Here is a 12,604-nt window from a genome sequence, read left to right on the forward strand (position 1 = left end):
GGTGCCGCCACCTCGCCCGGCTAGTTTTTTGTATTTTTCAGTAGAGACGGGGTTTCACCGTGTTAGCCAGGATGGTCTCGATCTCCTGACCTCGTGATCCGCCTGTCTCGGCCTCCCAAAGTGCTGGGATTACAGGCTTGAGCTACCGCGCCCGGCCCAGTTGTGTTTTAAGGAATAGGAAGGCTGACACAGAGGGAGAGAGAAGAGGGAATGATTGATCCGTGGAACAGTCAGAACACATGCAACGTTTCTTAAGTTCACCATCTCGTACAGGCAGAGTTCATGGCACCCCAAATAAATCACAGTAGTATCATCAAAGATCACTGATCACAGATCACCATAATAGATACAGTAATAATGAAAAAGAAATATTGCAGGAATTGCCAGAATGTGACAGAGATACCAAGTTAGAATGCTGTTGAAAAGTAGTGCTGATAGACTTGCTTGACGCAGGGTTGCCATGAACCTTCAGTTAGTAAAAAAACAGTATCTTTGAAGAGCAATAAAGCAAAGCATAAGAAATGAAGGTATACCCGTGTATAGAGTACTGGATTTTTGAGTGGCAAAATTCTCTTTAATGGTTATGAGTTTCCCTAAGTGTTGATCCAGATGAGATTTCAATAGTAGTATCTGACTAAATCAAGGGAAGACTACTGCTTTCCATCTGGGATGAGCTCAATTCTTACAACAGGCTTTGGTCTCTTACTGGGCAATTCAGTGGTTCACCCACATGATTATCTCCTTGTTAACAAGTGAAATGTGAGCTTCAGCATATCCATGCACCCTATTCTGAACTTACCAAATCTCTTTCTTAGCTTTTTTGTTCTGCCTGTCAAGTTCTTCTTGACTCTAGAGAGGTAGCTTAAAGAGCTGTACTAAATTAATGTAAGAAACTACCTGACCATTGGATCCAGGATTGTTTTGTAATTCCGTTCTTGGCAAGAGTTTTTGTGAATCCCTAAATACAGTTTATGAAAGTCCAAACTTATATTTTATTCATTTATTGATTAATGTTTGCTACGATCTGAAATGTACCGTATAGGAAGGTACAAAACAGATGGAGGGGCGGGATCCATGTCTACTTGTGGAGGCATGTATAAAACAAAGAATTAAATGTGGCTGCATACATTGATCAGTGCTATAATGATTGATAGATGGAGGAATGGAAATGTGTGATCATTATATAGATACATGGAAGAATGGAGGAGTGTGTATTTATACGTAATGTATATATGTATATGTATCATTAATGGGGTACAGACAATGATCAAGTTTTTCTCGTGAGAGTGAGGACAACAAGCTATTCCTAGAGGAGATAATGTTTATCTTGCATTTTGAAAACCAGATAGAAAAATCAGGTAGTTCTAGTATCAGCTCAAGAGGAGACGGTGATCATGTTCTACTGCTTCATTTTTCTCCGTAGAACTTATCTCTGCCCTACGCTATATTGATTCATTCGTTTCTTCAGTCACTCCCTCCCTCCTTCCATCATTCATTTATCTACCTTACTAGAATGTAAGCTCCATGAAGGCAGGAATTTGGTCTGTTTTCATTGCTCTGTTTCCTCAGCAACTGGAAAAGCGCCTGATCTATGGCAGGAATTTGAACTTGTGTGTATATAGTGAATGAATGAACTTTGTGAATAATTGGTTTATTTATAATTTTCCTTTAGCTTATTGAGGATAACTCCTCAGAATTTCCTTATAGTTTTGCTTGTTTTTTTATTATACTTGAATAATTATTTTTTATTGTACTTGAGTCTCCTTGTACTTGAGTGACAACATGCTGCTTGTTGTGCTTGAGTGATAACGTGCTATTTCCACAATGTTATCTCATAGTATGTTTAGTCCCCATAATCTTGCCTGAACTAATACAAACTCTAATGGTTTTCGATGTCTATATGCGAAGTCCTCTTAAATTTTCGTTGAAAAAATGGGTCGGGTCCTTGCATGCTGACACTGCCAACACTGGCACTGTTATTTATTTAAAGTACAGAATTGGCCAGACCATTTCTGTGCTTATAATCTCGAATGGCTTCCCTCTCTCTGGAATAAAGTCTGGGCTCCTTAGCTTGGTACACAAGCTCTTCTGTAGCTTGGCTTCAGCTGTGTAATGATGCATTTTCTTACCATCTCATAGTGGAATAAAAATGAGCCTATTCATTTTTCTTCATATCCATAGTGTCCATCATGTAATAAAGAATTCAATAAATGTTTTTTGAGTAAATGAGCGCATATAAGTGTATATGAATGAATGGCCACAAAAACGTTTGCTGCTTAGATAAAAGATGATATAAGTAAATGAATGCATGTATGTATGAACAAATGGCTGTGAAAATGTTTGCTGCTTAGATAAAAGATAATATAAAACTGACATAACACTAGCCTTTAAGAACAGCCTTTTCTTTATATAGCTGATTTGTCTTTCTCGCTGTTTAGCTCCTCTATTCTCTGTCCTCCCTTTATTCTTTGTCAAGGAATCCCTCTTGGCATTTACAATGTCATATTAGAAGTAATTCTAGTCCTCATGGCTTTCCTCTCTACATGGCCATCTCTATACTGAATCTTTTCTGCTAGCTACTTTTCTTATTTTGTTAGGGATTTGTGTCTATGTGTGTGGAGTGCGTGTGTGTGTGTGTGTCCATACATGTGTGTACCTTTTTTTTTTGTTTGGCCTACAAATTCCTACAAATTCAATTTGCCTACAAATTTAAGGTTTTGCATGTAATTCTGAAACTCTTAGGATTAAATGATTTCTACAGAACGCACACACACAGACAACCCTGAACTGTTTTCAAATTGAAATGATTTTGATTGTGCTGCTGTGTTTTTATAAATGTCCTCTCTTTTCCCTTAAATATTTATGTGCATTTAGATTGAAAATCTTCAAGAGCAGCTTAGAGATAAGGAAAAGCAGATGAGCAGCTTGAAAGAACGGGTCAAATCCTTGCAGGCTGACACCACCAACACTGACACTGCCTTGACAACCTTGGAGGAGGCCCTTGCAGAGAAAGTGAGTGACTGCCCTGAGTCCACACACGTTTTCTGCGTTCTCATTAATCTAAGACTGTATGTAGAATACAAAAGAAATCCCTGTGGGCAAAAGGGAAAAGAACTGCTGTGTGCTGTTGCTGACATACGTAGTGTGAAGGCGAAATTTTTTTATTTTATTTTATGTTTTTTTTAGATGGAGTCTCACTCTGTGCCCAGGCTGGAGGGCAGTGGCGTGGTCTTGTCTCACTGCAAATTCCACCTCCCAGTTTCAAGCGATTGTCCTGCCTCAGCCTCCCAAGTAGCTGGGATTACAAGCATGAGCCACTATGCCCAATTAATCTTTTGTGTTTTCTGTAGAGACGGGGTTTTGCCATGTTGGCCAGACTGGTTTTGAACTCCTGACCTCAAGTGATCCACCCACCTCGGCCTCCCAAAGTGTTGGGATTACAGGCATGAGTCCCTGCACCTGGCCAAATTGCTCTCATTTTCAGACTTCTTGAGTGTCTGTTGACAGAAAGTTCTGATGATTTCTCTTTTCTTTACCTTCCTTTATATTTTAAACTCAGTATATCAACATCTTTCCCATTTCCCCTTTTTGGTTTGTGAGTTGTGAGTTGTTTCCATTGCCTTGTAGGCGACATGTGAATAATATATACAGAAGAAATATTTGCTAGTTATTGCCCTTAGGGTGTATATGTAAGCTTTTAGTTACCTGGAAATTGAATAAACGGAAATATTCCAAAAGAATACTTCAGTGGTATGAAATACCAGTTGAGATTAAAAGAAACCTTGGGATTGAAATGAATAAAGCTACATCCTTGTTATGGCAAGATGAATAAGAAGGATGAATTATTTAGAAAGTGTATTCTGACTGGGCATGATGACTCATGTCTGTAATCCCAGCACTTTGGGAGGCCAAGGCGAGCGGATCACCTGAGGTCACAGGTTCGAGACCAGCCTGGCCAACACGGAGAAAACCTGTCTCTACTAAAAATACAAAATTAGCCAGGTGTGGTGGCACGCTACTTGGGAGGCTGAAGCAGGAGAATCACTTGAACCCGGGAGGCAGAGGTTGCGGTGAGCCGAGATCGTGCCATTGCACTCCAGCCTGGGCAACAAGAGCGAAACTCTGTCTCAAAAAAAAAAAGGTGGATTCTTTAAAAACTTACCATTGTCTTTTGAACATAGAAATTTGAAATTTTATCAGCTAAAAGCAGAGTTACAGTCATATAAGTGCAAAAGGGAATTTCCTCACATGTTGATATTTTCTCTCATCAGGAGCGGACAATTGAACGCTTAAAGGAGCAGAGGGACAGAGATGAGCGAGAGAAGCAAGAGGAAATTGATAACTACAAAAAGGATCTTAAAGACTTGAAGGAAAAAGTCAGCCTATTGCAAGGCGACCTTTCAGAGAAAGAGGTTAAGCTCACCAAAATGGAATTAGCTTGTTTGCTTAATCATTGCACGTGTCTGTATGTTGTTGGTGTTTTCATAATGCATGTACAAAAGTATTCGATGGAAAATTTTCTAAATATTCTTTTAGCAGGCTTTTTGTGAATACCTTAAGGAATATTTCAGAAAGCTTTGCAGAGACATAGTGGATTGGTTCATTCATTTTCTAAGTGTTACTCACTATGTTTTATGTTGGTTTTTTACTTACTAATATTTTTATAGACCTAAAGTAACTGAAGCTCACATACATTTGGAGAAATAGTGTGCTAAAGATAAGAAAGTTGACAGATAGGAATATGCAAAAGAAGGAAATTTCATGTATAGGAGCTATCAAAGAACACAACAGCTATTAAATTGGGTGACTTAATCTACTTGGATCTTGCTTTTGGCGAATCCTGTTAATATGACCTAAAGAGCAAAGATGCCTCATGCTATGTAATCAGAAGATGATAATGCATGAGCTTTAGCATCTTTCCATGGATTTTCTTTCTAATACCTTTAGGAAATGTTATGGAAGTTTAAATTCCTAATAGAATTTTTCTTTTAATAGGGAAAAATGTGATTTATTTATTTTTTTCTTTTAAGAGAGAGCGTCTCACTCTGTTGCCCAGGCTGGGGTATAGTGACATTATCATAGCTCACTGCAGTCTTGAACTCCTGGGCCCAAGGGATCTTCCTATTTCAGTCTTCCAAGTAGCTGGGACTATACGTGTACTACCATGCCCAGCTAAGGTAAAAATTTTTTTGTGAAGACAGGGTCTTGCTATGTTGCCCAGGCTGGTCTTGAACTCCTGGCCTTAAGTGATCCCCCTGCCTCAGCCTCCCAAAATGCTGGGATTACAGGTATCTGGCTGAAAAATGTTTTTTGTTTAAGTTAATGTAGGTACTGAGGTTTGACTACTTACATTCACAAAACTTGATCTACTTTGGTTTATTTTGTAGAATGGGTATGTATTGACAGAACTCTTTAAATCACTGTTCAATTGGTATTTCTTGAGAATCCATCTTATTTGTTAAGAGTTGAAAACTAGAGCTAATATTGTTTTATATTTCATGATGAATTTCCTTGAAATGGAAATATGTCAGCATTTGGTAATGGAAAGGAAATTACAGCTACCACGATAAATTTAGAATTTTAAATCTCTATTTCGTTTATAGTTATTTATTCTAGATGTGTGTTGCTTCTTTTAGGCTTCACTTCTGGATCTGAAAGAGCATGCTTCTTCTCTGGCATCCTCAGGACTGAAAAAGGACTCACGGCTTAAGACACTAGAGATTGCTTTGGAGCAGAAGAAGGAGGAGTGTCTGAAAATGGAATCACAATTGAAAAAGGTTAAAGAAAATTTTTTACGTTTTTTTTGCTTTGCTTTAAATAAGAGCATAGCCTTAGCATGTTTATATGAAATAATTTACCAATGGAGTAATAATCCCCCAAAATTAAAATACCATGTATACCTGAATTAATTATCTTAGCATTCTTATCCTACTTTATTTTATTCAAGATAATCCCCCAAGTCTTTGAAAATTGACAGTTCAGAGAAAGATTAAAATATGCAGCTCCCTCGTGGGTAAAATATGAGACCACAGTGTAAAAAATCTCAGTTACCTGATATTTTTCTTCCATTAGAATCAGACTTCTGCCAGGTGCGGTGACTCGTGCCTGTAATTCCAGCTACTTGGGAGGTTGAGGTGGGAGGATTACTTCATGTCAGGAGTTGGACACCAGCCTGTGCCACAGAGTGAGACCCCATCTCGTAAAAAAAGAAAAAACAGTGGCTCATGCCTGTAATCCTGCACTTTGGGAGGCCGAGGCGGGCAGATCATGAGGTTAGGAGTTTGAGACCAGCCTGACCAACATGGCAAAACCCCGTCTCTACTAAAAACACAAAAAAAATTAGCCAGGCGTGGTGGTGTGGGCCTGTAATCCCAGCTATTCAGGAGGCCGATGCAAGAGAATTGCTTGAAACCAGGAGGCGGAGGTTGCATTGAGCCGAGATCACACCACTGCATTCCAGCCTGGGCAACAGAGCAAGACTCCATCTCACATACACAAAAAAGAAGACTAAGTGAGAGCTTTTTTTCTGATTTAACTTATGTAGTAAGATCTGAGACTCAGAACAATTGTTAAATATCCTGTTTCAGATTTTATCTCATTTTGGAGAATGTTAATTTCCTAGCATTTTTTTTTAAAGACAGGGCACATGTTGTCAGAAAGTTTTTTTTATTTGTTATACTTTTAATTTTTCATAGCAGCTTATGAGGCCTAGAATTTTGTTATCTTCACCTTCTACATTAGGGTCTATTTTTTGGTTTACAGCTTATATGTATATTTACATGAAGGACTATTTGGCATATTTTCTTGAAAACTATTACTGGTGTAGTATTAGTGTTGTAATTTACATTTATTCAAAAGCCTGTGCTTATCATTGAAATTTTTAAAGTAGATTTCTTCGCTGTTTTGTTTGGAGTGGGAAATGACTGGTCTTAAGGTAATGATAATAGAAGTCATTTTTGACCTATTTATAGCTTAAGAATTTATATCCCGTATCTGAATATTGGCATTCCATGTCTTCAGTATGAGATAATGTCCTCAGAATTTATTAAGGAAAGGATTGAAACTCAGCTTTTGAGATACCAGATTTTTTTTGTCTTTTTTTCTTTGTTTTTTGGAGACAGGATTTTGCTCTGTCGTCCAAGCTGGAGTGCGGTAGCATAATCATAGTTTTCTGTGATTTCAAACTTCTGGGTTTAAGTGATCTTCCTGCCTCATCTTCCCAAAGAGCTGGGACAACAGACCCATGCCACAACACCTGGCTAAGTTAATTTTGAGACAGAGTCTCACTCTGTCACCCAGGTTGGAGTGCGGTGGCGCCATCTCGTCACACTGCAACCTCTGCCTCCTGGACTCAGGTGATTCTCCTGCCTCAGCCTCCATAGTAGCTGGGTTTATAGGCGTGCGCCACCGCGCCTGGCTAATTTTTGTATTTTTAGTAGAGACGGGGTTTCACCTTGTTGACCAGGCCGGTCTTGAACTCCTGACCTCATGATCCACCCACCTTGGCCTCCCAAAGTGCTGTGATTACAGGCGTGAGCCACCACACCCAGCCTTTTGTTTTTTTTTAAATAGAGGGATCTTGCCATGTTGCCTAGGCTGGTCTCAAACCCCTGCCTCAAGAGATCCTTCTGCCATGGCCTCCCAAATTGCTGGGAGCAAGGCCACTATGCTCAGCCTTGAGTTATCAGAATTTTTAAAATGCTTAATTCTTTTTTTTTTCCTTGTAGAGTGAAATATTTATTTCTATACTCTGATTTTTGTTGTTGAAGCTTTTAAAAAATTTTTTAACCACTAATTTTCTTTCCCTTGATTATCCTACTCTTAAAACCATTTTCTTTTTTTTTTTGAGACGGAGTCTTGCTCTATCGCCCAGGCTGGAGTGCAGTGGCCGGATCTCAGCTCACCGCAACCTCCGTCTCCTGGGTTCACGCCATTCTCCTGCCTCAGCCTCCCGAGTGGCTGGGACCACAGGCGCCCACCACCTCACCCGGCTAATTTTTTGTATTTTTTTTTTTAGTAGAGACGGGGTTTCACCGTGTTAGCCAGGAGGGTCTCGATCTCCTGACCTCGTGATCCGCCCGTCTCGGCCTCCCAAAGTGCTGGGATTACAGGCTTGAGCCACCGCGCCTGGCCTTAAAACCATTTTCTCTACTTTTCTGTCTTCTTTTCTCCCTGATGCTTCTTCCCGTCTTCATCGTCCTGTAGTAGTGTGGAGCCTCTCATCCGAGCCAGTGAGTGGCCTCGCCAAGTGTTGCCATAAAGTCCCAGTTGATAGTTTTTTTCTGGCTTTTATGTGAATGACATTTTTATCACCCTATAGATAAATGAATATACTTAACCTTCTCATCTCTCCCTTCCCGAAACAGGAACTCTAGGTTTTTTTTTTTTTTTTTTTTAAATGATTCCTCTCTGAAGTATATTGAGGTGACTACAAAATAGAAAAGGTTCTCTAAGACCAAAATTTTTCCTCATGCTTTGGAAAGTGTTTGCGTTTCTGCTGTGTTTTGTTCTGTTCCTAGTGAGTTAATTCATTCAGGACTGCTTCTTGTTGCTTTTATTGCCACCCTGCTGTGGCTTTTAGCCACACCAGTTTAGGGTACAGTTTTGCTAACACATTAAATCGTATATCTGCCAATAGAGTCTTTTATAAAGGCCATGCGTACTAACTGAATTTTGACAACTGATGAAACCTGAAACAAAAGAAATTGGTAGAGGACTTAATCTTTAAAGTACCTCTGTTGCTTCCACAAAGCGTTTAACAAAATTTACATGAATGTTTCTCTTTTACCCAAAAGTACTTTGGATCAGAGCTTTCCTAAGTATGGATGTTTACCCCTTTAATAGTTTTTGAAACCATTTTAAGGGACTGAATATGTTTTGTTGTTTATTGAATAAGGAAAAAAACTTGTCTTAGTCTTTACTTTCTCATTAAATAGCTTATGTGGTGAAAATGTTGATTTCTGTGGGAATATGATTATCTGCATGGTTTTGCAATCTTACATGTTTTACTATAACATGTATGAAATACGAAAGAACAAAATCTGCCTCCGGTGTATGAGTACTGAGGTTTTAATAATGTTAAAGGTAGGCATTTTTCAGGAGAACAAGGCCTGTGGATGGAGAGCTTAACCTTTAACTCAGTATTTTAAGGAGGATTATTCACTGTTACGTCAGTTTCTCTTGTCCAAAGGTGACATTTTATACAAATATTGTTATTTCACTAAAGTTTGTAGCTTTTGCTTCTGAATCTTCTTGACCTTTTCACATTCTAAAAGCAAGGTGTATAGATGATCTGCATTTTTAAAGCATAGGTTAACGCATAGTTAGAACGTAATGGATAAGAAAGGGGAGAAGAAAGTGAAGCCATGAAATTAAACACCTTCATCCAGAAAATGCCTTTCATATTGATACCATGATAAGTGACTCTATGGACAGAAGAAATGCTTACATCTTGAATTCAATGTCATATTCCACAATTTAGAAAACCATTTTATTTTTATTTATTTTTGTGGCAGAGTCTCACTCTTGCCCAGGCTGGAGTGCAGTGGCACGGTCTGGACTCACTGCAGCCTCCACCTCCCGGGTTTAAGCGATTCTTGTGCCACAGCCGCCCAGGTAGCTGGGCTGACAGGTGCGCACCACCACCCCTGGCTAATCTTTGTACCTTTCAGTGGAGACATGGTTTTGCCATGTTGGCCAGGCTGGTCTCAAACTCCTGACCTCAGGTGATCCACCCACCTTAGCCTCCCAAAGTGATGGGGTGACAGGCGTGAGCCACTGCACCTGGCTTAGAAGTTCATTTTAAAGGGATGTTTATAACACTGATGTGAAAAATAATGCCGTGTTTTGAGTTTGTATTACAATTTATAAAGTTGTAAAGATCGTTAAGGTGGTTTAAATTTCTTAGAATTTTATTTTAAAGTACAAATTAACTCAGCAGGAGTGTAGATATCAACTACTCTGATACAGAATTTGTTGTCATAAGGGAAGGGAAGGTTTATAGTATCTTTGATTTTTTTTCCTAGCTTTATTTTGTCTTTAAAGATTGTCATTTAGTATTCTTTTATTATCTTTATTGTTATTATTTTATTATTTTTTTGTAGAGGTGAGGTCCCACTATGTTATGTTACCCTGGCAGGTGTTGAACTCCTCGGCTCAAGGAATTCTCCCAGCTTAGCCTCCCAAAGTGCTGGGATTAGAGGCGTGAACCACTGCACCTGGCCTCATTTGATATTCTTAATCATCTTCTGGCTACATTTAATCATGCGCTTGTATTTAATTACTGATTAATTTCTCCTCTTCCCCATCATTTTTCTTTTCCTACCGTTTAGACCTAGGGACTGTTTTAAATCAAATGGAAACTAGCCCACTGCTTTTGCATATTCAATTTTTCTTTTTCTTTTTTTTTTTTTTTTTTTTGAGACGGAGTCTCGCTCTGCCGCCCAGGCTGGAGTGCAGTGGCCGGATCTCAGCTCACTGCAAGCTCCGCCTCCCAGGTTCATGCCATTCTCCTGCCTCAGCCTCCCGAGTAGCTGGGACTACAGGCGCCCGCCACCTCACCCGGCTAGCTTTGTGTATTTTTTAGTAGAGACGGGGTTTCACCGTGTTAGCCAGGATGGTCTCGATCTCCTGACCTCGTGATCCGCCCGTCTCGGCCTCCCAAAGTGCTGGGATTACAGGCGTGAGCCACCACGCCCGGCCTCCATATTCATTTTTTCTACAAATAACTGAGTTTTTACTCTTGACAGTTACTGCACTGTGCACTGAGGATATAGAGTGGTGGACAAGGCAGACCTGTCCCTTGGCTCATAATTTATTGCCTCTGTCAGGAAGATAGACACTTAAGAAGGTAATTGTAGGAAATCACATGGTGTGAGGGAAGCTTATATCAAAGAGAGCTAACCCAGGTCCAGGTCATGGAGCACCTCCTAACAGAACTGACACTTTCTAAGCTGACACCTCAAAGTAAGGACTCACTAGCATGTATGAAGGCCCAGAATGCTGATATGCAGTAGTTATATTTGTGGAGTTGTAGTAAATAATTTATAATAAATTGTTACAAATCAGTTATCTCAGTGACATTAAATGGCAGCTGGCCTTCACGTTTGTTTACACAATCGTCTTTTGTGCCCCTACATCAAGCTGCCTCCTATTGTCTATTTCATCACCTTCTTTCTTTGTGGATACTAAGAGTTTTCTCAGTTACTTCTGCTTTTGTTTGCATCGTCAGTCTCTTCCCCTTTGTTGTCCTCTCTCTTTATGTGTCATATGATCAGCTTTCTATTGAAATGTCTCCTGATCTTGGTACTCCTTATACTCTTCTTTTCTCGCTCCTTTTCTGTTAGATGTATTTATAGCCTTCTCCCGCCCATGAAGGACTGACTGCTACAGGAATTTCCCTCCTACAATTAACAACTCAAAAACTGGGAAACCACATGAAACAACTGATTTTAGACATTGGATAACTTTCAGTGCAGAAGAGTGATCTCTTCTTATCTTCCAGACTTACATGATTTTTGTTTCTTAAAATATACTTCATATGTATATCAAGGTTAAGTGTTAGGGAAGCCTATATTTAAGACAGATAAAAGATTTTTTCTACACGTGTGAAGCCTTAAACAAACTTAGGAAATGACTTGTCTTAAAAGTATAGCTGTTACTTTCACCAAGCGTTTTAATACAATTTATGTAAACATTTCTCATTTACTTAAGGTACTTTGCTTCAGAGCTTTCTGAAATATTTGCTAAGAATATATATTTTCTCCTTTAATAGTTTTTCACACCATTTTAAGGGACTAAATATATTGTCTATTGAATAAGAAAAAATAAAACATCTTAGCTTTTGTCTTCTCATTAAATACGTTATACATACATGGCTTTAGAGATTCCAGAAGACAATTAAGGACTGGAAAATTAGTTTGTAATTATTGAAACTGTTTTGTATTCCAGAATGCATTAATAATATTAGTTGACTTTTATAGGATCCCGAATAAACATTTTTTTCTCAGATGTTAGTGTGGTTCTTTTTTTCTTTTTTTTTGAGACGGAGTCTTGCTCTGTCGCCCAGGCTGGAGTGCAGTGGTCCGCCTCCTGGGTTTACGCCATTCTCCTGCCTCAGCCTCCCAAGTAGCTGGGACTACAGGCGCCCGCCACCTCTCCCGGCTAGTTTTTTCTATTTTTTAGTAGAGACGGGGTTTCACCGTGTTAGCCAGGATGGTCTCGATCTCCTGACCTCGTGATCCGCCCGTCTCGGCCTCCCAAAGTGCTGGGATTACAGGCTTGAGCCACCGCGCCCGGCCTAGTGTGGTTCTTTTTAAAAAAATTTTTTTAAACAATTTTTTTTTCCAATAGAGATGGGGTCTTGCTGTGTTGCCCAGGCTGGTCTTCAACTTGTGGCTGCAAGCAGTCCCCGTGCTTGGGCCTCCTATAGTGCTGGGATTACAGGCTCAAGCCACAGAGCCCATCCTTAAGTGCGATTCTTGATTTCTGAATTCATTTGTTTGTCCCATATTATTTTGTAAATTCTCTAGTCCTTGCATGAGGGAGGTACCTGTGTGATGGTAGCAGCTATTTTCTTAACCTAACTCACATTTTTATGGCATCA

The 12,604-nt window shown here is 39.4% G+C and overlaps 1 protein-coding gene across 4 annotated transcripts in view; it reads left to right on the plus strand.

Moving 5' to 3' along the window:
* ERC1 (ELKS/RAB6-interacting/CAST family member 1) overlaps window positions 1–12,604 on the plus strand; it is a 545,652-nt gene that overhangs the window by 187,208 nt on the left and 345,840 nt on the right. For all 4 annotated transcript variants that reach the window (XM_023182988.1, XM_023182991.1, XM_023182990.1 and 1 more), the window contains 3 exons: window positions 2,875–3,012; window positions 4,272–4,412; window positions 5,637–5,777. In XM_023182988.1, the coding sequence (XP_023038756.1) occupies window positions 2,875–3,012; window positions 4,272–4,412; window positions 5,637–5,777 (420 nt within the window). The remainder of the gene's footprint in view (window positions 1–2,874; window positions 3,013–4,271; window positions 4,413–5,636; window positions 5,778–12,604) is intronic.

The sequence above is a fragment of the Piliocolobus tephrosceles genome, chromosome 10 (assembly GCF_002776525.5).
Source record: "Piliocolobus tephrosceles isolate RC106 chromosome 10, ASM277652v3, whole genome shotgun sequence".
NCBI lineage: Eukaryota > Metazoa > Chordata > Mammalia > Primates > Cercopithecidae > Piliocolobus > Piliocolobus tephrosceles.